This window comes from Cyphellophora attinorum (genome assembly GCF_001299255.1).
Source record: "Cyphellophora attinorum strain CBS 131958 chromosome Unknown Contig15, whole genome shotgun sequence".
NCBI classification, from domain to species: domain Eukaryota; kingdom Fungi; phylum Ascomycota; class Eurotiomycetes; order Chaetothyriales; family Cyphellophoraceae; genus Cyphellophora; species Cyphellophora attinorum.
In genome coordinates, this window is record NW_017253243.1 from 293970 (window position 1) to 320310 (window position 26341).

The 26341-nt window shown below is 53.1% G+C and overlaps 10 protein-coding genes across 10 annotated transcripts; 6 read left to right on the top strand and 4 right to left on the bottom strand.

Moving 5' to 3' along the window:
• Positions 1 to 635: 635 nt before the first annotated feature.
• On the bottom strand, positions 636 to 1627 carry AB675_5069 (uncharacterized protein; the record flags this gene model as incomplete). Its single annotated transcript, XM_018145251.1, has 4 exons — positions 636 to 674; positions 747 to 1295; positions 1356 to 1402; positions 1483 to 1627. The coding sequence occupies 4 exons, from the start codon at positions 1625 to 1627 to the stop codon at positions 636 to 638; spliced, it is 780 nt and encodes a 259-aa protein (XP_017999182.1).
• Positions 1628 to 2294: 667 nt separating this feature from the next.
• Positions 2295 to 2684, bottom strand: AB675_5070 (uncharacterized protein; the record flags this gene model as incomplete). The annotated part of the gene is made up of 1 exon (XM_018145253.1): positions 2295 to 2684. One exon carries the CDS (start codon positions 2682 to 2684, stop codon positions 2295 to 2297), a length of 390 nt encoding a protein of 129 aa, XP_017999366.1.
• A 708-nt stretch (positions 2685 to 3392) lies between these two features.
• On the top strand, positions 3393 to 3845 carry AB675_5071 (uncharacterized protein; the record flags this gene model as incomplete). Its single annotated transcript, XM_018145254.1, has 2 exons — positions 3393 to 3514; positions 3560 to 3845. 2 exons carry the CDS (start codon positions 3393 to 3395, stop codon positions 3843 to 3845), a joined length of 408 nt encoding a protein of 135 aa, XP_017999177.1.
• A 260-nt stretch (positions 3846 to 4105) lies between these two features.
• On the top strand, positions 4106 to 4554 carry AB675_5072 (uncharacterized protein; the record flags this gene model as incomplete). Its single annotated transcript, XM_018145255.1, has 2 exons — positions 4106 to 4233; positions 4284 to 4554. 2 exons carry the CDS (start codon positions 4106 to 4108, stop codon positions 4552 to 4554), a joined length of 399 nt encoding a protein of 132 aa, XP_017999291.1.
• A 564-nt stretch (positions 4555 to 5118) lies between these two features.
• Positions 5119 to 5558, top strand: AB675_5073 (uncharacterized protein; the record flags this gene model as incomplete). Its single annotated transcript, XM_018145256.1, has 2 exons — positions 5119 to 5240; positions 5309 to 5558. 2 exons carry the CDS (start codon positions 5119 to 5121, stop codon positions 5556 to 5558), a joined length of 372 nt encoding a protein of 123 aa, XP_017999412.1.
• A 407-nt stretch (positions 5559 to 5965) lies between these two features.
• On the top strand, positions 5966 to 6442 carry AB675_5074 (uncharacterized protein; the record flags this gene model as incomplete). The annotated part of the gene is made up of 2 exons (XM_018145257.1): positions 5966 to 6105; positions 6154 to 6442. The coding sequence occupies 2 exons, from the start codon at positions 5966 to 5968 to the stop codon at positions 6440 to 6442; spliced, it is 429 nt and encodes a 142-aa protein (XP_017999212.1).
• Positions 6443 to 6845: 403 nt separating this feature from the next.
• AB675_5075 (Pseudouridine-metabolizing bifunctional protein) lies at positions 6846 to 9268 on the bottom strand (the record flags this gene model as incomplete). The annotated part of the gene is made up of 3 exons (XM_018145258.1): positions 6846 to 8115; positions 8165 to 9044; positions 9094 to 9268. The coding sequence occupies 3 exons, from the start codon at positions 9266 to 9268 to the stop codon at positions 6846 to 6848; spliced, it is 2325 nt and encodes a 774-aa protein (XP_017999333.1).
• Positions 9269 to 9577: 309 nt separating this feature from the next.
• AB675_5076 (uncharacterized protein) lies at positions 9578 to 10953 on the top strand (the record flags this gene model as incomplete). Its single annotated transcript, XM_018145259.1, has 2 exons — positions 9578 to 9783; positions 9834 to 10953. 2 exons carry the CDS (start codon positions 9578 to 9580, stop codon positions 10951 to 10953), a joined length of 1326 nt encoding a protein of 441 aa, XP_017999450.1.
• Positions 10954 to 12792: 1839 nt separating this feature from the next.
• Positions 12793 to 14757, top strand: AB675_5077 (putative dehydratase IlvD1; the record flags this gene model as incomplete). Its single annotated transcript, XM_018145260.1, has 1 exon — positions 12793 to 14757. One exon carries the CDS (start codon positions 12793 to 12795, stop codon positions 14755 to 14757), a length of 1965 nt encoding a protein of 654 aa, XP_017999251.1.
• Positions 14758 to 24883: 10126 nt separating this feature from the next.
• AB675_5079 (uncharacterized protein) lies at positions 24884 to 25294 on the bottom strand (the record flags this gene model as incomplete). The annotated part of the gene is made up of 1 exon (XM_018145261.1): positions 24884 to 25294. The coding sequence occupies one exon, from the start codon at positions 25292 to 25294 to the stop codon at positions 24884 to 24886; it is 411 nt and encodes a 136-aa protein (XP_017999179.1).
• Positions 25295 to 26341: the final 1047 nt, after the last annotated feature.

Genomic DNA, 26341 nt, shown 5'->3' on the forward strand with positions numbered 1-26341 from the left:
TGAACTTATATACTGGAGAGGGCTTGCTTCTTCCTGATGGCTCCTGTAGCTCCTGCCATGTCGTGGACTTACCGGCGCTGGGCCTACAGGATCAAATTCGCCTTGCTTGGCAAGAGCGCCTTCCGTTAGGCGGCGCGACAACGCCGTCAGATGGTATTGTATTCTTGCTCTTCTTACTGCTCCTTCCTTGCACATGATCACTAAATCGTACGTTGACGGAAAGAAGCCCCAGGTCGGCTCGCATCCCTAGTCGCTGAACCTTGCTACCTTAGAATGAAACTTACAGCGAAGTCGACTCGGTATATTGAGCTTTTTTGCAACGTGGTCATGATTGTTTTGGTTGGTCATCCTATCTATCTATCATCCATCTCTCACTCTAATAAATGCGGCGGAGCGCCATGCAGTCCACTCCAGATACCGGTGTGAGGCTGACACTCTTGGAAGGTATGTTTTTGCTTTCTATCGATATTGGGTTCGTTCCGGTGGTATGCGTCGCCTGGGCTACAAGTGCTCTCCGATGATAAGAACATGGCTGACGGGGAAGGCGACACCGCTTGCGCAGGTGATGAGCCGTCGTCGGCCGTCGTTGTCGGGCCGTGTTATGGCGAGTCTTGATGCCCGCGATCGACCCGCGCTCAGCACTTATTGCCCGTCGGACCGGTGCACTTCCCGTCCTACAGCACAGACATGTTAGCACATTATCACCGCAATCTCAAGACATTCAGTCGGAAAGCACCAATACATACCTTGAAGTCGTCCGGCAGAGGATCAGCCATGCAGCCGCCATAGAAGAATGGAGTTGCAGAATAACCGTCCGCACAGTTGACACAGCCGTTGGGAGTAACGCCCTTCCACTTGCGCCAGTCCTTGTCGGAAGACTTGCCCTTCTGCTTGCAAGAGGGCAAGCCGACACAGTCCTCGTCGAAGAGATCTTGATAACCTTTGGGGCAGCAAGCATAGAATTTGTGGCCTTCGCAACGGGACGTCATACTCATAAGCTTATCGTCAGCACCGCACTTTCTTCGCCTCCTCGCGCAGCATAGGGGGAAAGACGGGCTTGCTGAAGGTGCTGGTATGACTGGTATGAGTGGTGTTGTGAGAGCCATGAGGACGCGTCTGGGTCCGGGTGTGGGTGGTGAAAGTAGGAATGACCGAGCCAGGAGTGTGGGTGGTGAAGGGAGCGCTGAACGGCTCAGGAGCAGGAGCGGTCCACGGAGGGATGTTTGGGTCAGAAGCTTGAGAAGCCTCCCATGATACACCAGTGCTAGTGGTGGAGTGATTGGTAGGTCGAGGATCTGGCAGCGGTCAGTGTGAGCTCGATATGATCAGAATGATGGACAAAGGTGGGTTCTTACGCGGGAGTCCAGTCTCGATGGGAGAGCCATGTGGAATGCCGTGGGAGCTGATGGATGTCGGACGAGGATCTGACAAGAGTTAGAGCGAGCTCAACGTGCGAAGGGTAATGAGCGGTGGAAGTCTTACCAGGGAAATCTCCAGTCTCCATTGAAGAGCCATGTGAAGTGCCGTGTGAGTTCCTGGAGGAAGTGGCCTGCTCGTCGGAGGCTTTGATGCCGACGACGAAGGCCAGGACCCCGAACAGGAGGGTAAGGAAGACGTTGGTCTTCATCTTGCGAGTGGACAATCTGGTGTCTAGGTTTGGGCTGGTTCAATCGAGTCGGAAGCACTATCACTGCGGAGGTACTTGGTGGACAGATGGAGCATTGGAGTGAAATGGTCGCTGGAGGAGAGGTATCTATATAGGCAAGAGATCTGTGTCAAACATTCACTGACTGCCTCAGAGACCGTCACAAGCCGCAGGCATCACAGTGAAGGAACATCTCTTATTGTTCACCAACACGAGATCTCAGAGCAAGCAGATGAGTCTGAGAGTTAAGTGAGAGACCCTGGAGGGTGTGGACCGTGCCCGCATTGACTATCTGCTCAGGTGAGAGGACTTCCTAATTTTCGAGAGTCAAGCATGCTAAGCTGTCAAGTGACACGATCTGTGAAAATTGGCCGCCATCGGCGGCTTGAGATCAACTATCTTATACGAAAGTCGTGTCACTGGAGATGAGTGCTCCGGAGCCTATCGCGGTCTGCAGTGTGCTGGCGATTGTCAAGCACAACCAACACAACCACGACCACGAGGGCAATTATTATATGCTTCAAATTTTCAAGCCGATGTCCAGCATCTGAACTCGATAAGAACTAAGCTTGTTAAACAAAACCAGAACGGATTGTCGAGTGTGCTACAGCCATTCGAGGCCGCGAGAACCCGTCATGCCAATCGATAATCAACCCCAAGTGCCATCACCGGGATCGCCACCAACGTCCTGATACATCGCTGCATTCGTCTTCGAACCCTTACCAGACTTGACATACTGAATAATTTTATCGAGCAGTATTTTCCTACGGGCCTTACCGTGATCGTTGCTTGACTGATCCTCGACATCACGCGGCATGTTGAAGTTAGCCTTGACGGCTGCGGTGTATACTTGCTCACCTGCTTCGAAGTCAGTATTGGCGGGAGGAAAGCCTATGACTGCAGGACTGGGGCGCGTATAAGTCTCTGAGGTCGACTGTACGTCGATCGACTTGTCAAACTTTGAGTAGTGGAAGGGGCCGGCGGACACACTTGCTGCCAGCAGCAGTGCGCCAAGGAAGGCAGGAATGGGGAAATGCATCGCGAAACGAAAAGAATAGAAATTTGAATGAGACAATCTCTGCCAGCGAGATGATTATGAGTGTGCACACAGCCTATCAAACGCCCCGAGGCGGCCTCTGACGACTGTTATAGCATATGCTCTGCTGAAGTTGAGTGTACGGCACAATGCGCACAGACCGTAGATGTCATCTATTCGTAGACAAAGAAGTCGCTTCGACAAGGGGAGCGGAGCACTCATGGCCGACTGTCGCTTTGAAACACCTCCATCTCTTTTGTGCTACAAGCAATCAGTTCTTTGACTATACCTGGAGCACTCTGTGGCTGCAATGCAGTGCAGTGCTCAAGGGGTGGAGGGTGCACAAAAGCTCAACATGGAAATAAGGCAACGAGGCGTCACGCTAGGGGTGGCTGCCGTCTTGGCATAAATTTTCTTTGAAATACTTCATTTTGGGTCATTTTGGTCTCAGTTCCAGCTTCAGACTCTTGGGAGACGCAGCTGCAGTTGCAGTGCGGCTCACAAGCAAGCAGAGAAGGAGGGGCAATGTCAAACAGTGAAGTTGCAAAGGCTCCGCGCCAAGCCTGCGCTGCCTGCTTGCAATCTTCCTCTGCAGGCCTATAAATTCCTCTCTCGAGTCTGCAACACTGCACATCTTCTACAACCACCTTTTCCACTTGACAGTCTTCGAAGTTGTTCTCCCATCCGACTTCCAGTACCACGCTGCCCAAGATGGCCCCCGCTCTCGGCTCAGACGACGATCTCAAGCTCCTGTACGCCATGTACTCGCTCTCGTCCGGCAAGCCTCGTCAGGCCGACATCGCTAAAGCCATGGATCTCAAGAACACCACTGCGTAAGCCAGAGTCCTCCCTGTGGGTACATTGCTGACATGATGTAGTGGCTACCGCGTCAGCGTCATCATGGAGAAATGCAAGGAGAAGTTTGGCGAAATCGGCGAAGATGGAAAGTTCTCTGGTGGAGGCCTCCCTGATGCTGCTCCGGCCACTCCTGCCAAATCCAAGCGCAAGCGCGATCCCAAAAGTGCCGGAAAGGCTGCTTCCAAGAAGGCTAAGGTCGAGGAGGACGCTGTGGAGGGCGAGGAGAGTGATGTCGCTGCCCGGAGCGAGAAGACTGCTGCTGCCATCAGTTACGAGGAGGCCGTCAAGGCGGAACCTGAAGCTTGAGCGTCACTCACCATAGTCTCGTCCAGTGCGTCACACACAGGATAGCAGCGATGACGTGCTCTTAGCATATTGAAGTAGCTGCCATGACTCGTAGCAGCGTCACTCGAAGGACCCCACAGAGCAAACCGAATCAATCATAAATTCCACTGCCAAATTCTCTTCTTTACTTCTTTCTTTCTTCCCATCGAATTCGTCTTCCGACCACAAACCTCTTCATCCACTTGAGTTCTCTTCCACGTACCACCACCCAACCACACACGATGTCTACCCCCACCGCCACACTCTCCCATGAGGAGCTCAAGACACTCTGGGCCTACATCAAGATCACTGAGAACAAGCCGCGCAACAAAGACCTGGCCGCCGCTCTCAACGTCAGCCAATCCTCCTCGTTAGTATTTCAGAACACCCAATGTTGTAACGCTTCTAACAGAAACCTAGCTGCACTCGTTTCAAGCACGTCACCGAGAAGCTCGATGCCATGTTCCCTGAGTTCAATCTTCCTGGTGCCGCTGACGCCGAGGCTGCTCCCGCTGCTCCGAAGCGCAAGCGTGTTCCTAAGGCTGGTGACAAAGCTGGTCGTGCCGCCAAGAAGGGTAAGCTTGATGCTCCCATCAAGGCCGAGGATAGTGAGCTCGACGTTCCCGCCAAGGCCGAGGATAGTGGTTACGCTGAGGTCAACGGCGAGGCTGCAGAGGAGGACCGCGAGTAGGATGGCTATGTTCTCGTCATAGACTTCCAGAACGCACTCGCAACTCCCGGGTGTTAGGGAAGCACGAGCATAGGAGGAAGCCAGCAAGCGTTAGTACACGACACCGCTGTAGCTGTGCAAGCCACCTTCAACGTGACCATGGACAGACAGCTCCTGATGGACCTTAGCCGAGATCGAGGTCATAAGCGTCCTCTCAACACAAATGAAATGCATCACTTAATCTCCTGCCTGTCATGACATTGTTAGCCCAGCTCGTGACAGTCCAAGCTAAATCAATGGGTGCGGATGTGCTAGAAGTCGCGCCTTACTGACTGAGCAGTGAAAAGGTTGGCGCTAGCAGCAATTGCAGCCTGCTATGAGCCGGAGGTAGCGGAGCTATGGATGTAGTGAAGTCAAGTGATGGTAGAGAGAACGCACTTCCGGTTCTCAGATCGGTTCATGACCTCGTCTTCTTGCATCTTACTGTCCGGGATTCTCTCCTCGCCGCCCTCCACATCCTATCTGGTATTTGCAAGTTATCCACAAGAGCCACCGAGCACCTTGGACGTCCCGCTCACCATAACGATGTCGCCAACGAAGACGTCGAAAGTCGAGATCCTCGAGGCGATGGTCTTCCTCCTTGAACGCAAACTCAAGCCCACCAACCAGAATGTTGCTGATTTGGTCGGCTGTGGCAGGAGTACTGCGTATGTAACCTTTACCTCCAACATCTGCTATCTCGAAGTAGACTGAGAAGTAGACTGACTTCGTGAAGACAAAACCACCTAGCCGAGATCCGTCGCAAGCTGAAGAAGAAGTACGCGCACGCAGCTGGAGAAACCTCTGGCACCTCCGGCATCGAGAAGTCGCTTGGTCGTCACAAAACGCCAGCCCCAGAGTTCGCGCCAGACGAAGACGAGGAAGACGACGTCAATGTTCAGATTACCAAGGAGGAAGACGAAGAGTTGAAGGATGTTATTATCAAGCATGAGGCCGACAACTTCGTCGACTTGACCGATGACTGACCAGGAAGTCCCATAACTCCAGATTTCTAGAGACCGTACACAGAGACAATGATGATGGATTCGAATACAGGCTTGCTGAAATCCGCCCATAAGGGCATGGAGAGCTTCGTCAACAGTTGAAAGTTGGCCTTGGATCATGGCTGAGAGCTTAGTGACAATCTGCTTGAAGTCAGTCTCATCGAAATCGGCACAATAGGGAGTGAAGCGAAAGGCAATTGATCCACTCGAGCGTCAAATGGTGCAGCCTCGTGGTCGTCGTCTTCAATCATAAATATCTCTCTTCGCTCCTGTATCTTCTGCCTCCTCTTCTCATCCTTCCTGCTATTCTCGTCCACTGTCGCACGTATCCTAAGCACGCCTTCACACCATTCAAACTTCGTCCGATCCATTCCACACCTTTCCCCAAGATGTCGCTCGGCAAAAATTTTAAGTCACTCCCCAACGACAAGAAGAAGGCCATCACCCTTCATCTTGTCATTCAACACGCCCAGGAGCCGAACATCCAGCGATCGCCAAAGAGCTCGGAGAGCCTGGTTCTACCACGCAAGTCATCCCTGAGGACCACGTGAATGCGCCGCTGACCAGTCATGCATAGTCGCAGTCGCTACCTAGCTATCAAGAAGGAGTGGCAGAAAGCATACGAAGACATCTGCAACGATGCTGGCTTAGCTGTCGGCGCCAATAGCGACACTGCTGAAGCTGCCCCGGCCACTCCGAAGAAGCGAAAGGCTAATGGCACTGACAAGGCAAAGACTCCAGCCAAGAAGAAGTCAAAGGCGGCAGAGGGTGACGAGTCGAAGGTCAAAGAAGAGCCAAAGGATGATGATGGCGACGGCGACAACGACGTCAAGGACGAGGTCGATGATGAATCCGTTTCCGCCTGAACAACCACCGAGTTCGAACACATCGAAGGGGACCAGTCAGGTGCACAAAGCGTACTCAGGCTCCGGTAGGTCCGGATCGTATCCTAGGTGCAAGTCGAGGCTAACCTACTGTGTTACAGACGGGAACGACTGCGAGACAACCAACATGGTGCTCGCGAGTACTGCTGTGCTGAAGGCCGTGGAATCTTGAGGGATTGGTGCGCTAGGCAGCTGAACAAGAAGGCGCAACGCGATAGAAATGCCTGCCGATTGGACGTTGCATAGCTTACGATTCAATGTTCGATCGATCCCATCACCACTTCTCTGTGTGTCCCTTGCTGCCGCTGCTTGTCCTGAGGCTCCTGGACACTAAGGATGACTGGCGTACCTTTTGCAATGGTGGGAACTATCCAGATACGAATGTTCATCGTAAGCGAGCTGCGATCTGCCGTACTTCGGACGAGACTGCTTCCTTGCTTTTCAACGACAGCACAGCCGCTTCCTGCGCGATAGGCAGAACTTGCTCCAATGTTCTGCCGTTGACAAGACCAGCCATGATAGTCCCAAGCATTGTGTCGCCGATTCCATTGACACTTACGATCTCATCGTCTGGCACCCTGGCGCTCGGTGGGAAGAGTCTCATATAGATTCCACCAATTTCAGGCAGAGTACTGTCCAGGCATCTTGAAACAATATACTGGGATGAATCAGGATCCCGCAGCCGTGGATCGTTTTCTCGTATGACTTGTGCAAGCAAAACTCCTTCGCTACCCAGCTTTGTCACGATGTTGGGAACAAAGGGCAGCAACTGCATACATTGTTGTGGGATGCCTTGCTCGACCAGAGCCGAGCTTGCGATGTGAGCGAACTTCTCGCGCGTACCTGAGCTCGAGAGCCCGAAGCTGTCGACAGCAGTCCACCACTCCTGTGAATCGAAGTGACCATTCTCACGAGCGGCAGTATGCATGGCGGCCAATTCGAATTGGTTTGGCGTAATGAGGTTCAGAGCGTGTCGTGGTAAGCAATCCTTTAGACTAACCGCGGGATATCGTTTATCAAAGATCGTGATCGACTTGGCCGTAGAGACTGGCTCGAATGTTATGGGTATTCTGCGTGCTCGTGCTGCTCCGAAGATGGATTTCATTATAGGGGCAGACCAGTTGCCATCGACGACGAGCCACTTTGGACGACTCCTGTCCAGTATACCGTCCCAGTGTGACTGCTGCTCCAGTTCCGGCCTCCCAAAGATCGTCATGTCTGCCATTGCCAGCACTAGGTCTTTCCGGGCATCGTTGACTGCAACATATTGGGCTGTCGTGGCCTCAGCTGAGCTGACAGTCTCAAGGTAAGCATTCGATAGACCTACATCATTTATATGACGGAGAAGAGATTGCCCTGCAATGTCATCCGCTACGACACTGGCCAAAGCGGTACGGGCGCCAGCATAATGGGCTGCAACAGCCACATTACGGCCCACACCTCCCGCGGACTGACCTATTCTGGCTGGATTGGACGTCTGCAGAACAGGCGCTGGCGCAAGAGACGTGCTATAGGGTGCATAGTCGCAAATTGTGTCACTGGCGACAGCTCCGACGACAAGTAGGTCGACCTGTCCTTTATCCTTTGGCGAAGGCTTCTCCGGGGACATCGCCTGCTCTGTCCTTGCTAATGGAACCGAGATCTGAGGCTGATGACTGCTTCGCAATCAGCCTCGCACACACGCTGCGACATACTCGTGCTCACCGAGACCGAGCGCCAGCACCGTTCTCCAGTTTAGCCAATTCAACAGCGACTTTTGTACCTCGAATAATGTTCGCTTCAACCAGTGCGGTATTGGCTGTCACAGTCAAGCCGTCGCTCAGCTCGCGAATTCTCTTCAGCAGAAACGGTGTGTTGGCATTCCCAATCACGCCCTTCTCCTCAGCTTCACGCACAGCTTGCGTGATATAGCCGTCAACCTGTACCTTGTCCAGTGCGGATTCAGCAGGAACGGGATTCGCGAAGACGAACCCTGTATGTACAGGCAACAAGGTCTGAGCATATATCATGGCAGCAGCCTCAGCTTCATTCTGGATCGTCACAGGGCTTTTGAATCCGCTATCGCGGGTCCAGAAGCCGGGAAAGTCGACATTGCCGGAACGGCCATCGGCGAACGTCGCTGTAGGCACTCCCTGAGTCTCAAGATACTCGATCGTTCGGCCAATATCAAGAATGCTCTTGCAGCCCGCGCTGATCACCGCCACGGGTGTGCGGCCAAGCTCCGTCAGGTCAGCCGAGATATCCATGCTGTTCTCTGCACCTCGATGAACACCACCCAAACCTCCAGTAGCAAAGACTTTTATGCCAGCCAGATGTGCCAGAACCATTGTACCGGATATTGTGGTACCACCGTTGAGTTTCCTCCCAGTAAGACCAAGGCCAGTAATGTAGCTCAAGTCCCGCCTTGACACCTTTATGGTATTTGCACTTCCGGCAGTAGATATGAGCTGGATAATCTGCTCTGGGTCCATGCCGACGTAAGCTACGCCGTCTACAATGCCCACGGTAGCTGGGATTCCGCCATGGATGCGCACAAGCGATTCGAGCCGGGATGAGAGGGCCACGTTCTCTGGATAGGGATAGCCTGTGGTCAGAGTCAGTACGACGAACAACAGAACATCTCACAACTGTACCATGGGTGTAGATCGTGGTCTCCAACGCTACGACCGGTTTCCCTCTGCTTAGTGCATCCTGGACTTCTTCATGAATATTAAGGAAGGGTGGTACTCTGCTCGAAAGGTTGCGGAGTTGACTTCGCGGCACTCTCAGACGAAATGGACAGGCACGCCGGAGCCCATATCGCAGCATCTCTGCCGGCCCCTTCATCGCACCTACCTGCTCCCACCTTCGTCGCTTGCTGCCTCACGGGATTTTGAACGATTGATAACAGCATGCTTGGCTACTCCATAGACGCCGGGAAAAAGCCGTCGATTACTACTCCCAAAACATCCCTGCTGAAATGACGTCACCCATACATCTCGTTTCCAAGATTCTGGGGAAGTTACCCAACGACCGGTATTTGATGAGTATCCAAGGACGAGATGCAGAACAGTATGTGTACTCTTTCACTGTCCTCACCGACGTATGAGTCAAGTAGACCGATCAAACTCCGTCATCATGGTAAACATTAAGCTGGGAGGCTTCCCAAACATTGTCATTGATCCAAACGATGAGAATCCAATACGAGAAGCCAAAGGCAGGATTCGGCAGAAGATGAAAGGTGGTGGGATGCAGGTGTCGTGGAGGACTGAGGCCAGGCATGCGAGACTGATCATTGCCTCTGATACGGACGAATTCGACGAGGACATTATCAACCACTTCCAGTTAGAGGGCTTCGAGGTTTCCTATCTGGCCTACGATGCAATCGAAACAGCTTTCAAAACACATTGTCCCACGCGGCCGACAATCTTGAGCTTGGTGAGAACTACGCTATAGTTGCCTACGGAGATGCTGCAACACTGTGTCTAGAGGCAGCAATACATCCAATGCCGAAGCTGGCGGCAGTCGTGGCCTACTATCCACCTTACATGCCACGGACTTCGACAGGCTGGCCAAGGACCCTGCCCGTGATGGTTCATCTGGCGTCGTCACAGAATTTTGGCACCACACTGGACTCTTATACGTACCAGGACACGGTCGAAGGCTTCGCAGAACATGATTTAGACGAGTATGACAAGACAGCAGCTCGCGTGTCATGGTCACGGACACTGCGAATACTTCGAAGAGCTTTCAGTATGGAGGATCACTGGGATCTCGAGGCTATTTGGGACAATCACACCAAGCTGGAATTCGATACTAAGGATGCCGAGGCCACGATGAAGACGATGGTTCGAGAACCCTACGTGAACCATATTCCGACTATGACCGGCGGTATAGGAGCCAGAGAGCTCTTTCGCTTCTACGACGAGTTCTTTATCCCAAACAACCCGGAGACCATGAAGCTGAAGCTACTCTCGCGCACAGTTGGTGTTGACAGGGTCGTCGACGAGATGCTGGTCTCGTTTCGGCACACTACAGAAATCCCATGGATGCTGCCAGGCATCCCTCCGACGGACAGACAGGTAGAAGTAATACTTGTATCAGTTGTGTGCATCCGAGGTGGCCGTCTGTATCACGAGCATATCCACTGGGATCAAGCGACAGTTTTGGTGCAAGTCGGCCTTCTGGACCCGAAGCTGATACCTGACACGTTCAAGACCACTGAAAAAGGCCGGGAGAAGGAAGTGAAGCAGCTTCCTGTTTGCGGTAAGGAAGCCGCGCGGAAGGGGGTCAACGAGAAAGATGGCAGGAGCAATCAGCTGATACCTGGATGGTCAACATCAGGTGGTCGAGGTCACAAAGCCGCGAATGACTCGTCCAGTCGGCCGTCAAGTGAACAGAAGCAGCAAAAGTCTGACAAAGCCAACGAAGGATCGAACTTAGATGCAAAGACCAAGGGTGACGCGAAGCCCAGCGACAAGCAAGAGGATTCAAACAATAGCAAGAACGCCTGATGGCAGGCAGTTCTCTTGACAAGTTGAACGACAGACGTCGAGGTCTGCGCCTTCTGCGTCATCATCAAAGCTACACCAAAGCGTGGTTCAGTGGGCGCTTGTGAAGATTTCAGCGGGCGGCAGAAAACCATTCCACCGACACCACCTCCGCAGCCGTGCTGCCAGGCCTGTCGCGCTGATGATCATCACCCACTATAAACGTACCGTGGAGTGGAAAGACACGCCAGTCCTTCGTGGTCAGCATTTTTATCATCACGTCTGAGGCTCCTCCTCCAGGAGGGTTGTCACTACTCGTATATACCGCATCGACATCCGTCTTCCGATGTGGTTCTGGCCTTGTCACGTCCAACGCCAACGTGTGCTGTTTCGGAAGGCATAGATTCCTTCTCTGCATTCGAAGACGGCCAATGCATCGAGCAGTGTCATGGACGAGCCTGCTCGACACAGAACCGATGTCACAAACAAAGCGATTCTACCCCAGACATTCTGGCGGCTGGATTGTCTGCCCGGTGACAGTGTCCTTTGTTGCCGCTGTGACAGTTGCCCGAAACCCGGGCGGAACCCTGAGTCACTGCCTCACTGCCTCACTGCCTCACTGCCGGACGAGGCGAGGTATCTGATGAATATATGTCGACTATGAACGCCTCACTTGCGTCGTCTTTACCAATACCATTCTCGCAAGGACAACCATCTCCAACGTTACCGCAACAAGTACGAGACAAGCATCGATCCCCGACCGAACCGGCCCGAACAATCGACAATGCCTATAATTAATGGTGCCGGCGTCAAGAGACGAAAGAACAAGTCGTACGGCCAGGGTATTCCAATACATCTGCTTCAAACTCCTGCCAAGGGTGCTAAGAGGTTCTCGAAGAACATAAAGAAGGCGAGCAATACCTGTCGGCAAAAATCGGGTCAGTCGCTTCAGGGTCCCGACTCCAAGGGACATACTACTTCCTCTACATAATGCTGATGGAGCTGCATGCAGAGTGGCCTACATCACTCCTGAAGCCTGGTCCTTCGATAGCCTCGCCCTCGAGAAGCCTTGAGCTCTCTTGGCTGCGTAGAGATCTCGAGCATCCTGATCAGTGGTCGTGTCGATATGGTCGGTCAGTGGTGACTGTGCAGGATGTTTGCAGCCAGCCAGCCACTCAAGGAGAACATATATCATGCATGGTCTATGAGCCAACCATGAGACATCTGCGCTCGGTGCTAGGACGGCTTCTGACGGTCACGCACTGCAGGAGACATGAATACGCTGGCGCAGGCTTGAGCTGAGGGTGCTTGCGGACGAGCTCCGGCGAGCTCAGGCGACCTTAAAACGAGGGAAACTACTAGTAAGCAATAGGGCGAGAATCTCTGATTCTGGCAAGGTCTACTGCGAGACGGTCAATTATGCAGGCACAGATAGGTGTACCATCAGCTCATCACCCTTGCGGCTAGATCACACGTCCAATGCGATTTATTTTCCACCAAATAATGTCCCTCTGTCCCAGATCTCCAAATGCAGTGCCTGGAAATTTCCGGAAGCTCGCCGAGTGCCCCAGCGCTCCCCGCACCACCACACCTACGAATCCACTGGTGTCATGGAGAACATGACACCGACGGCACGATGGCCATTCCGGAAGCACCAATTTGCAATGCCCGCTCTGCACGACTTCCACAAGGCGACACAGCAGGAGCCGATCCATCTAATAGCGCTAGTATCTGACCACACCGCGCAAAGCTTCCGCTAGTCCATGCAGTACTTTAGCTAAGCAGTCCACCACTCTTTGAAGAGGCACCTCGGGTCTTCTCATGGCATATACCTGTTCGCTGTCCGACGCACAACGTGCAGCCATGAGCTCATCTGCTGGACCCGAAGCACCGGTCATTCCATTGACGGAAGCACCTAGCGATAGCGCTGGCACAGCCGCTACAGGGAGGCAAGCAAATGGCACTGCCAACGGCGCATCGTCCTGGATCCCTCCAGAGATTCTGGCGGATTACGACTTGTCCCGACCGATCACAAGCAAGACGGGGTTGAGACAGGGACTTGCTGGGTACGGTGATCCTCATTTCTCCCTCTTCCTCCGCAAAGTCTTCATCAAAGCCCTTGGTTACACCGACGCCGCCCTCTCCCTCCCCATCATCGGCATAATCAACACCTACTCCTCCTTCAATCCCTGCCACTCCAATGCCAATGACCTGGTCGAGTCTCTCAAGCGCGGTATCTCTGCCGCCGGCGGTCTCCCAGTGGACTTCCCCACCATCTCGATCCACGAGTCCTTCTCGTCGCCAACCTCCATGTACCTCCGCAACCTCATGGCGATGGACACAGAGGAGATGATCGCCGCGCAGCCAGTCGATGGCGTTGTGGCGATTGGAGGGTGTGATAAAACTGTGCCGGCGCAGTTGATGGGTGGGATTAGTGCAAACAAGGTGTTTCTGCCATTGGTGACCGGTCCGATGATGCCTGGCTCTGTACAGGGAGTCAGAGTAGGCGCGTGCACGGATTGTCGGAACAATTGGGCCAAGTTCCGGGCTGGAGAGTTGGACGTTGAGGAGATCATGGCGGTGAATGAGGAATTGGCGCCTACAGGCGGCACTTGTGGCGTGATGGGTACTGCGAGCACAATGGCATGCATCGTCGCGGGTCTGGGACTGGTGGATCTACGAAGCGGCGCAACGGCTCCTGCTGTAAGTAGTGCTAGGCGACGAGTGGCAGAAGAGGCGGGCAAAAGAGCTGTCGCGTTAGTCAAGATTCGGGACGAGGGCCAGGCAGGAGTGAAGCCGCAGGAACTGCTGACGGTGGAGAGCTTCGAGAATGCTATAACAGTGCTGCAAGCGATAGGAGGGAGTACCAACGCCGTCGTACATTTGATGGCGATCATCAATCGACATCCAGACGTCGCTGGAAAGCTGACATTGAAGGACTTCGATAGGATTGGGAGGAAGACGCCTTTGTTGGTTGATCTGAAGCCATCAGGAGACAACTACATGACTGACTTCCACAATGCGGGTGGCATGCTGGCTCTCATGCATCGACTGCGGCCATTGCTGCATCTCAACGTCAGAACTTACACCGGACAGACTCTAGGTGAACTACTCGATCAGTCCCCATTCAAGGATTTCGAATTCTCACGCAAGGTCGTACGATCACTAGAAGATCCATTGTGGCCAGCCTGCAGCTTGGTGGTCCTTCACGGCAACATGGCTCCGGACGGCGCGGTGATGAAGCAAAGTGCGAGCAAAGACCAGCGCCTGCTCAAGCACCGAGGAACCGCAGTGGTTTTCGAGAACAGCGAAGACCTCGCAAATCGCATCGACAGTGACGACTTGGAGGTCACAAAAGACAGTGTGCTGGTACTCAAAGGTATTGGGCCTGTCGGCAACCCGGGCATGCCAGAAGCAGGACTGATCCCGATCCCGAGGAAGTTGGGCCGACAGGGTGTGACCGACATGCTTCGGATCTCCGACGGCAGGATGAGCGGGACAGCAGGCGGCACGATTGTGCTTCATGTTAGTCCCGAGGCAGCCGACCTCGATAGTGTCTTTGGCGTGGTACAGACAGGAGATGGCATCATTTGCGACGTTGCTGAGCGGCGTTTGGAGCTCGAGGTTGATGGTGGCGAAATCGATCGACGACGAAAAGAGCGGAAGAACAATCCGAGTGGTGCCGGCGGGAATGGTCAAAGGTGGCTAACAAGAAAGCGCCAGAGAGGCTATCGCGGATTGTATGAACGACGGGTGAACCAGGCGCATGAAGGCTGCGACTTCGATTTTCTTATGGCACAGCCGCCGTCCGAATCCTTCAAAGAGTGAGGAAGGCCTCAACTCGTCAAGCCTGCTTCTACCTCAACGTCAAAAGTGGTCGGTCTGAAAGCTCATAAGCATGGGCTCATTGCAGGAATTGGTGGTTGCTAAAAGTCGTGGGTCAGTCTGGTCGAGCACATGGTGCTTTGACGCAGTGGTCCGACACACATGTGATATAGAGCAGCAGCCCGTGTACGATAGTCGTCAGGGAAGACTCCGAGAGTCTAGGCCCTCAGGCGTCATGGCCTGTGGCCGATACTTCCGATCGCAGGCGGTCAGGTGCGCGTCAAGTTCCCGGGCGAAGGAGTCTGCCTGAAACATCCCCATCGTAGATGCTCACCTGCTTTCGCACCGTCTTCGCACCTCATTTTTGAAGGCTACTTGGACCAATGCTCTGGCTCTTGGCCATGTACAACCTCTTGCCCTAGCTGTCTATGCTCTCATCTCTCTGCTGAAAGCAGTATATCTCCTGCCTGTATTGTAGCATTTCGTTCATTTCTATCAGGTGCGCAACATCTACAACTTCCTCTTCGAGCGCGCCACGAATGTCGGGATGATTCCCTTGCCGGATGTGGAAGTTGGCCATAACTCAATGAGGGGTCGCTGGACAGCAACCCTTAAATCCCAGTCCCTCAAGCGTGCACACATTGCTGGACCAGATCTGTGTACGCAGAGCTCATTGCAACATTTCATTGGAAGAGAAGCGACCGAAGTTTTGGTTCTGTCCAGTGACTGATCTGATACACAGGTCATGTCGCCTTCCGAGGCGCGGTCTGCGCAAGCCACGAGGCACTAGCATACTACCACACTGACTCCCTTAGCTGTCTGGGAGTCAGGCACTTCTCAAGTTGGGGACGTTCGAATCAGGCAGGTGGATACCTGGGTAGGAACAATAAAGTGGCCTGAGCACCCCGGGAAGCGACGATCACCTTGGCAGCAACACCATGATTCCAGGACTGGAAGGAGCCTTGCATCTGACTCCAATGGAAGGAGCCTCAGACCCTTATCAGCTGGAAGCAGCCTCACATCGTTCTCGCCTAGAAGGAGCCTCACATCCTTCTCGTTGTCTGCAGCCATCTGGCGAACACAGTCGCAAGTGATCTGCAAAAGTGTAGCCTTCTGGTTTGGCATAGTCAACTCAGTATTGGGGTAGGAGAATAGATTAGAACCCACTTCTTCCAGCTACCAGTATCATGACAAGCTTGACGCCTGAGACGAGTTGACAAGGTGCTGCTTGTCGACTGCTTTGGTCTTCACTGATACCTGGTGCCTTCCTACTTAATCATTCGAGGCCATTCTCGCAAATGGAGTAGCGTCAGCAGTCATTGCTGTGCATCGTGACACCATCTTCCCGGAAAGAGACGCCTCGAAGGATTGACAATATACCATCGAAGGTATCGTGATAGATAGTGCAGGAAGAATACTCCAGCTGGCCTTCGGGCATGTTGTCGTATTGATCGGCTGTTCGTTGATAACCATGAGTTTTGTGCGTTCGGATTGCAATTTTCGACATCCAGCGACTTACCTAGGTACGTGATTGAGTGGTGTTGAGCACTCGTAAACGCAGCACTCTATCTGACTCTGCTAGTTTATAGTCGCTGCGAATGCTCCGGCACACATGCGGACGAATACCTTTGACAAATGGTTGGCTGTGTTCGTACTCACGGCTGACTGAGTGCTGATGGGAGCCACTGCTCTCACAGGCGAGGAGACTGATCAATCTCACAGTAGATCGTCGCCCAAAAGTGACGTCTTGGTGGACCTGGTTAGTCGGCGATACTTCGAGCTGAGAGTCATCGAAAAGAGGTCCAATTTCTTGCCTAACGTCGACGTGGTCGACAACGTTCTCGCATCTGAATGAAGGCCCCAAATGCGTCTACCGCTAACTCTGTCGGGCTTCGGTCCTAGCTTGTCACTTCATTTCTTCTTGTCAGCTGAAGTGAATAGAACAGGCTGCAGTGGGAGTCTGACTCATGCTCTCGACAGTGAATACCTTCTGTGCCAGTGAATAGAGTGATTGCTCTTCCTTTGCCTCGATTTTCGCTGCGTCTGCAAGATATAAATAGGTCGTTGCGCCCAGGCTCTTCTGCTCCTATCTTCCCCTCACTGGTGACGAGAAAGCCTTGCCACTTGCCATGTTAAGATAGGTTCTTCTGCTACTTGATGGGGCGACTTTCTCGAAGGACTCTTGTCGACTGTGGTAGATCCGAGAGCCGTGTTCTGTTGGAGTTGCAGGAAACAGAGCTGCGAGCCACAAGTGGCGAGTCATCGCAAGAGCCAAGCCGCACCAGCCAGCCTGTGCAGCTGCCTCAAGCCCGACCAATGCGACTGCCGCATCTGTCGCACTGGCTCTCACTCTGGACATGTCTGTCGATAAGGAAGTCACATCAAGAACATCAATGGCGTCGACGACTCACAGAAAGCAGGAACTCCCCTTCCTCATCAAGCAATCTCCCAACTTCCATCGGCCGCGAAGCACGAGCATTTGCCTCTTCACGTTAGACCTCTGCTGTCATTGTTAAGCAGCAGCTCGTACAGTTTCAGTCGCTAGAAGAGGCATTTACTGCTCTCGGGCTGTGGCTTTGCGCAATGTGGTCGTTGTGGTCGTTTGTTTCGTCTAAGATGCACGTCGCGAAGTTTGGCGGTCCAGAAGCTTGAATGCATGCGAACATGTATGGAGCAACACATCCGGGCGTATTCCCGAATAGGATGGTGCAGCAAGGATGGAGCACACTTACTGATCAGGTAGTTGGTGGTAAGCATTAAGAACTTGAAGAGGCCAAACAGGAAATGGTGGTGCGGAGATGCGACTCGTGTTGACCAGCGCACCCAAGGACCTCGAGAAAAAGCTTATGAGATCGTGTGGAAAGCACATGGTCATATGGCTAACCTGCGGTCGTATACTTGTATCAGAAGGGCGATCTATGTTCCGCTAACAAATGTATATCCTGAGAAGCCTCCATCAAAGTGCCCATACTCCCAATCTATAACTTCCACCGCACAACATCGTACTATCTCCAGAGCACTTATAGCTACAGTCTCCGTCATCGGTCTTAGTGCTCGGTGCCAGCATTGTCTTCCCGCACCAGCACTCCTTCCCATACTCCAGTCCGGCAACACTCAGGCCCCTGCTCTTGCAAGTTGCTACACAGACATCCTGGGTCATCGAGGGACCCGAGCTAACGTAGTCTCTCAGCACCCTGACAGCACCGTCCGCATAACAACCTCGATAAGTGTAGCCCTGTATGTTTGGCTTCACAACAGGTGGCACGTAGGCTGTATTGTTATAGACACTTAGTCGCCAAGAACCACCACACATTTGAGTGCTGTCGCCACCACACTTGGAAGTGCATCCCGAGGCGCCTATACTGAGGCTCGCAGGGCTGCCGCAATAGCACTCTTGACCATACTCGATGCCGGCAAGCGCGTAGTTCATCGTAGCGCAGAAGTCGATACACTTCTGAGGCGTCATGTCGCTTGAGATCAACTGTCCACCGGACAGTGTTCTCCCTCCTCCGCTACCAGCAGTATCGATTGCACATCCGACATACGGTAGGCCTTGTGTATACACGGTCAGTCCGTAGCTACCACCACAGATCGTGGTTGGATCACCGCCGCAGGGCATCTTGCAGCGGCCATCAGTCGCGGGAACCGCTCCTTGCGCAGTGTTGACCTTGTTTGCACAGTAGCATTCCGTTCCGAATTCGACAGCCATGAATGATGATCCGGCACAGAAAGCAGCACACTTGGCAACAGTCATGTCCGGTGCGGTCGTAGACGATGCTGACAACGCGCGAATGTTCGTTGCCTCCTTGTAGCAATTGGCGTAGACGTAGGATCCAGCGATACGCTGGACTGTAGGCGTTGGCTTGATGGTGGCCGAGGTCGTCGTGGTCGTCGTGAGCGTGGTAGATGTTGTGGTAGTGCTCGGTATAGTGGTCGTGCTCGGAGTAGTGGTTGCGCTCGATGTGGTTGTAGTGCTCGGAGTAGTCGTCGTGCTCGATGTGGTTGTCGTGCTCGGAATAGTCGTCGTGCTCGACGTGATTGTCGTGCTCGATGTGGTGGTCGTGCTCGGGGTAGTGGTCGTGCTCGGGGTAGTGGTCGTGCTCGGGGTAGTGGTCGTGCTCGGAGTAGTGGTCGTGGTTGATGTGATACTTGTGGTTGATGTAGTGGTTGTGGTTAACGTGGGAGACGTTAAGCTTGTCGTCGAGGCAGATGAGCTTATCGTTGTGCTGCTCGAGGTCGTTGAACTCGTGCTCAAACTCGCCGAGGTAGTAGTCGAGGTTGCTGTGCTGCTCGAGACTGTTGTGCTGCTTGAAGTCGTTGTGCTTGTAGTTGAAGCAGTCGTTGTGGAAGTCGAGGTTGAGCTCGTAGGCGAAGCCGAAGATGTGGTCGACGTGCTTGATATAGTAGAAGTGGTGGACGTGGCAGAACTGGTGGAATTGGTCGGAGCAACCGAAGTGGTGGACGTGGTGGATGTCGGTGACGTGGTAGATGTCGTCGACGTGGTGGACGTGGTGTCCGTGGTCGAATTGGTGGAAATGGTCGAAGTGGTCGAAGTGGTCGAGGAAGTCGTGATCATTGTAGATGTGGTCGTAGTCGAAGAGATAGTGCTGTTGTCATTTGTAGTAGTGCTTGTGAGCGTTGAACTCGTGGATGTGGTTGACGTGGTTGATGTCGGCGCAAGGTTCTGGGTTGGGGTCAAGGTCGTTGCATTTTCACTCGCTGTCGTTGTCGTACTTTGTCCAGTCGTGGAGGAGGACGTGGTCAACAGCGTGGTCGCATTCACCAATAGCGAGGTGGAGACTGGCAGCGTGGGAAGTGAGACGGTAGTGCTAGATGTTGTCGTGCTAGAATTGAGTCCGAATTGGTAAATGTTGAGTCGCGAAGCTGCACCACAAAACTCAGTGTAGTTGTTTCCGCATGTCATGGAACAGTCGCCCATAGGTTCCTGGATGGCGGTAGCGAGCATCGTGTTATCGCAGTAGCTGTTCACGTGTTAGCTTTGCTCAATTATCTAGAACGGTAAGATGAACATACCACTCGCCACCGAATTCCACACCGGCATAATTGTACCCTTGACACGCCTGCAAACAGGAACCCACAGTGTTGTTGGCCGTCTTTCTGACCGATAGCGTTCGGGCTGCAGTAGAGTCGATCCAACAACCGATGCTGGTGTACCCATACGTGCCAGGATTCACGTATGGTCCTGGCTGATTTGTGGTATTTCCATCCCACCGCGACTTGTCGCCAAAAACAGAGATGTAAGTCCCAGCACGATCTATGCCACTCCCACCACATGTCTGGGTCGCATCGCCTGAACACTCATAGAAACAGTTCGCATCGTCGACATTGGTAAGAGGACGATTGTTACCGCACCAACATTCCTGCTTGAATTGAGTTCCAGCGAAGATGTAGCCTGCAGCCGCGCACCGATTGATGCAAGAGTCATCGGTGTTGTTGGGTCCAGTGTAGATCTGTGTCTGTAGCTGTCGGCCTGGGTTGTACTCCTTGTAGCATCCAGCATACTGGTACAGAATCGTCCCATTAGCGTCCAAAGGACCGACCTGTGGGGTGACGACGTTGCATGTGAATGATATGAGCTGGTGACCGAAGTTGGGGTCGTTCAAGTTCATCGTCCAAGTCGTTCCCACATTGTAGCTCGGCTCGTTCAATTGGCTTCCTGGTGGGGCACAGAACATTTGCGCAGTCTTGCTCGATCCGGAATTGATCAGCTGGCCTTCACCAAGATCGATACCATTGCTGGCGCCAACGATGTTGCCACTGATCCCAAAAGGAGGCTTACTGACAGTCACTGAAAGAGGTGCAGCGTTTGGTCCGCCGACATTACTCAACCGCAAGCGCAGATAGCGAGTCGTCCCCTCCTGGACATCGCCAAAGCTGAATAATGTAGTGTTGTCATATGGTGTCCAGGTACCATTGGCAGTCTCAAACTCGAGAAGTGCTTGAGCATATTCTGCACCAGTGGCGAAAGAATCGAAGATCGCATTTCCGCCGTTGGACTCGACTCGCGTATAGACAGCGTAGCCACCAGCCTCCAAAGGATCGAAATTAATCGGTACGGTGACAGAGGACATAGCTGGGATCGAGGATGGCATGTTGTAGAAGGTGAAAGGTCCGACGCTTGTAGCAGAGCTGGACCCGTTTGTCGCAACCCATGGTCCAGTCTCGCTAAAAACAGAGTACTTGATGTTTGAGATGCTAAGAGTGGAGTTGCCCAGGTTGCTCATGATCACGGTCTGGTTGACTGAATCACCCATGATGACACCGTTCCACGTTACTGTCAGAGGATTGATGGCCAAAATTGGTCGCTGACTTGTCGATTTACCCTTGAGCTGAACTTGTGTTGTAGTTGTATAGCCGGCCGCGTTTTGAGATGTGTTCAGAAACAAAGACGACGAGAGCGACCCCACAACCGTTGGCGTGAAAGTCACCGGTATCGAGAAGTTTGATCCGGCAGGGACTTGCAATGGGAAGCTTGGAAGCTGAACGTTGAAATTTTGTGGGGAGGAGCCTCCAGTAAGACTTAGATCCACCTTGGCTTGACACGAGATGTTCTGCGAAATGGACGTTGAGTTGATGTTGGTCGAAGGGAAGTCCGGAACTGAACATGTCATAGGCAGATTGACCGGAGAGCCGTAGGCGTATAGGTAGCCAGAAGATGTGATCTGGTACACGACTCCGTCTCCGAATGCCAACTTGCTGAACTTCGTCACACCGGGCGTTGCGAAGGAGTTCAGTAATGTCATCTGCCATTATACGGGACAGGATCATATATCCTTAGATTTGATCCATCCATGTCTGAGACCCATAGCAAGCCTGTGCCATCCTGGCCCATGGAAGTGACGGTCCCGTGTCCAACGCTGAGGCGTCCGGCATTGGTCTCCGTGGTGGTCGCTACTGGATTAAAGTATGGCGTGCCTCCCTGGCAGGTGAATTGAAACACCCTCGTGGGATAATTGATGACGTTGACGTAGACATACCCGCCTTCGCGTGGGTACACCCCAGCTCCCTGCACTTCTAGTCAGCTCTGAGTTGTGGTAGTGGTGCTTACTTGAAAGCAAAGTCATGACTGTCGTTGTTCCTCAACTTGGGTCGAGCACAGGATGACTTACAGCATAGACAGAATTTTCGTGCTGGTACATCTGGATGACGTTATCCAGCCGGTTTGGGCCATTACGGTAGCCACCCATATCGTCCATGTTCAGCCAATACGTCTTTCCACTCTTACCAGTGACCATGCCAATGCGTTGGACATTTCCACAGGAGAATGTGTCGGGGAGTAGCTGTAGCGGAGAAGTGCCCAGATCTTTGTCTGCTCCATCTAGTTGCACTTTCTCCCATGGCATGAAAAAGTCGACGATGGTAATCGTGCCATCACTATTGACAGCAGCGTGGACAGCAGCCTCCTCGAGTGAGGTGGGAGGTTGACGTCCAGACACAGGCGACTGGTCGAGCTGAGCAGCCTGGCCGTTACCGGTGGACCAATAAATCGAGTCGACGCCATTGGAGGCAAGCCCTCCTCCGGACATCCAGACGCCAGCTCCGCTTGTTGAAGAGCCTACACCAGCCCCTTCCATGGCATAAGCTTCGACGAGATTTGCCGTGTTGGTATCGAAGCCCATGATCCAACCTGTGTAGTTGTACTGGATGCAGTGGCTTGCGAATCCCATGTAGATGAAGTTCTTGAACTGTAGAAGGCCCGGCCTCTGATGGTGTATACCCGCTGTGAAAGTTCTCAATGGGTTGTTCCGGGCTACTGTGTACTCCGGGTCAATGGGAAACGAGGGATTCTCGGACAAGTCATCCGTCGATACAGCGTGTATCTGATAGCGACCGTTGGGTCGGCCAGTGTCTCCGGTAGGACTTTGGTCAACGTACGTCTTCACCGTCAGGTACCAAGTGCCAGTCGCTGGATCGATAACGCCAGTGGCCGTTGAGCCAATGACAGGACTGATATCCGTGCAAGTCTGAAGGTCTGTCTGCAGGAACGGACGTGCTAGGTTCCGGGATGCGACGATGTTGCCTTTCTTCGCATCGATCTTGTAGATGTTGTTCATCGTTGTGGCGATGTACACGTATTGTACGCCGTCCGACGCTGTGTATACCAAAGGCGACGCGAACACCTGCTCCGGCCCGCCCTGGAAGTTGCGGCCTGGTAGCGGTGTTCTGAACAGGAAACCGAACTGCTCGCTCGAGACCACCGCCGGGTCCATATTATGATTTTCCTCGTATCCTGTTCGGTCATTATTTCCGCCCCAGGTGAGGGAATCTGTAGAGCCAAGAGAGTGACATGAAAGAACGAATAATGCAAGTACAAATGCCAAAAGCACGTTGAAACGAATGGACGCGGCCATGATGCCGCAGAATGAGTGACTATGGTGAACGTGAAGGAAGAAGGACAGACCTGCACGAACTGAATGCAAAAGAACTCGAGTATCAAGAACTCAGCGCTCACGGATTTGCAGAGCCGCCCACCACCACAACAGCGTGTCTCGATAGTCCCCTTGCACAGCGCGTTATCATATTGCTGTCCCAACGTGCCTGTAAAGTTAGGAGGCGCCGGAACCTGAAAGTCTGCACAGCCAGAGAGCAGAACCACTGGTCTGGACTTCGACAGTAACGCCGAGCCAAGACGTGGCAATAACTGCATAGAAGTCTGCATCCTAAAGAGGCTTTAGGGGAGATTTTATCGATCGGACAGCTTTTCCGAGGCCTTGCCGTCGATATGACTGGACAACAGCAGGGCTGAAGAAGCCAAAGTTCAAGGACAAAGCCACACAGATGCGTGATGGCGAACTTTGGCCAGAACCTCATAGAGTCTTATCAGAGGAAGACAGTCTCAAAACAGACTACATAGCATGAAATGGGAAAGGTACCGGTCGATGTAAGACTAAGGTTTACATTTGAGGAAATTACCCTGTGCACGTGGCTTGGACAGGGGTACGACCGAGTCTGCCTGGTATCAGATTCTCGATCGTAGTTGCTGGAAAGTCGATCGTGGAAGCTCGAGCGCTTTAGGCATACTTTCCATAAGCTGTGTTCCGACGTCTTGCCGAGTTGCACGATGGCGACAGCGGTAGGATGATCTATGGACGAGTTCTCGAGGACGGGTTGGCGAAGATTCCCGCAGCAAGGAGAATCCGGTGTGTCGTCACCTGGACCTGCCGCGCAGTGATTGTGATGACGGTCAAAGCCAGCAGTCATTGCTGCGATGGAAGGCAGCGTTGACAATAATCGCGATCGGAGATGCCTTTTGGAAGGTTGGATAATTCACCTGGACGTCCGCGAAATCATTTAGGGGAAAGTTCTTGGCAACTCGCAGCTGCCACGCCATAATTGGCTCCTGCTCAGCGTTTCCCCGCTTCTCCTTTCGCGAGCCCTCGAAGCGCCTTCCACCAGGAGTTATACAGCATTTAAACACTTCAACAATGACAAATGAGTCGCTCATGGGGAGCGCTCGCAGATCATGATCATGATCTTCGCCACGCTACCCTTGCAGAGTCGCAGGGTACCAGACGATACCACACCGAACAGAACACCACGCACGCCCGCTGCGACAGACCTTTCTTTTCACACCATCCATCAACAATGTTCGGATTGTAGCATTCTAAGAAGGTTAAAGGCTGTCTACTTCACGTAAATACATATCCCATCGGGACACACGCCAAGGCTCCTTCATGTCGAGACTCACACATTTCCGCCACCGTCTTCAAGCTTCTCGAAGCTCCATCTGAATTCGGCAACCAGGAGCACTGTGCCAAGAACCCAAGATATGGCGCTGAGCTCCCATAACGCCACGGTCACGTTTACCAGCAAGCTGGTACCGCCCCTAGCTTCAGTCCAGCTCCTTACGAAATGGTAACACGAAAGTGCACACAGCAGTCGTAGTACCCAGGCTAGACACGGGGGTGCGAACCAGATCTTGCGGGTGCGATAGTGGTGGCCCATTATTATTCGCCGCAGCATCGGCGGAGATGACTTGAGTTCCCTGTATTCGATGATAGCACTCTTATCCACCCTCTCCGTAAGTTGGTGCTCCTCTCTCTTTGATCATTCTAGCACAAAGTCCTTCTCAAGTCTCAACGCCTGCGGAATCGGTCGCTCGTCGTCGCTAAGCTTTCTCATGAGGGCCGCCCAGCTCGGGGTGCTCGGCGTCTCCGTCTCGATCACCACAGTACTTGGAGGTAACATGGTGGTTTTGCTCCATCTGATTCGGGGCAACGTCGGTGTTTCCGTCAAAGGACCATCGGAAGAGACCGTTTGTCTTCGACGGGAACGCGGCTGTCCGAAACCGATCGAATTGGCCCTGCTCGGCGGACAGCCCTGTGTCGTGCTTGCGACGTGCTGCGAATGCTTTTCCTCCCGCTCCTTTTGATGACTTTGCAGCGGACCCTGATGCGAATGGTGTCTCAGATGGTGGCGTGGGTCTACGTTGAAGGGGTCTTCTGCGCTGTGTCCTGGCATCGCTGTCGGCTCTTACATTGATGTTCAGGAAGGCTGCTTCGCCAAGCTCAACGCTCATCACTCGATGGGAAGTACTCCAGAAGTCCAGGGCCACATTCGACCCCACGTTGTCGATGCAAACGGCGGTTTAAGGCGGTAGAGGGCTTCGCGTTGAACAGATCTACCAATCTGCACCCTAGCACTCTTGCTGACTCTTATACTGAATTTCCAGGCCTCGGCCTTCACGACCTCGACGACGAGTGCTCAATTGAAGTATGTCGAGATCACGGTTCACAGACTCGATCGCTGGACCTCCCTTGTCTCCAGGAGCTTCCAGATCTCGGTGCTGCAGTTGAGATAAGCGCAGCCGGACAGGGTCTTACGGTCACTCATCTTGGCAGGTACCGGATGTAAAGTCCATTGGCACACTTGAAGGTGAGATTGGACCAAAAAGCATGCATTGCCGTTGAACACTTCTTTGGTATCTCTGTTCAGCTGCACCACGGGATATTCGCAAAAGTGGTATGAGCAGGCTGTGGTTTCCTGTCCTTGCGCGCAACGTTCCCCCGCAATCTCAAAGGCAGACAGCATGCTGCTTCCTCCCAGCCATGCTTGCAGGACGCCGTCGCAGTCTCGGGACCATTACGGGAGGAGATTGGGACGTAGAGATGTTAGGCCTGCGTGGATACCCAATAATGCCTTGACAGTCAAGACTCGGAAAAGGCCATGGATAGAGCCGAGAACATGGACCGCTAATACAAGAGTCCGCAGCGACATTAGATAGCAATCAACAGAACCTATCGTGGTCTCTATGGTATACATTGATCGATGCTCAACAGCATGGGTATTCTGCAATGATGGATTGATACATATTCAAACGAGTCTGCTGGTGTCTACGCCGCCTGCGCACGCATGTGTATTGACAAGAAGCGATGCCACTGTCGCGGCACTACGGCCATGCCATCATAAACTCCTACCGAGTAGCATAGTCAGGATGCTGAGGCCTACCTCTATCGTGAAGGATAGCACAGAGCAAGCCAGCTCGACACAGCCATTTGTACAGCAGCAGGCGGTACCGACAGGCCACCAAGTATCTACAACGCCGCGATCTCTTCGCTGCAACTTC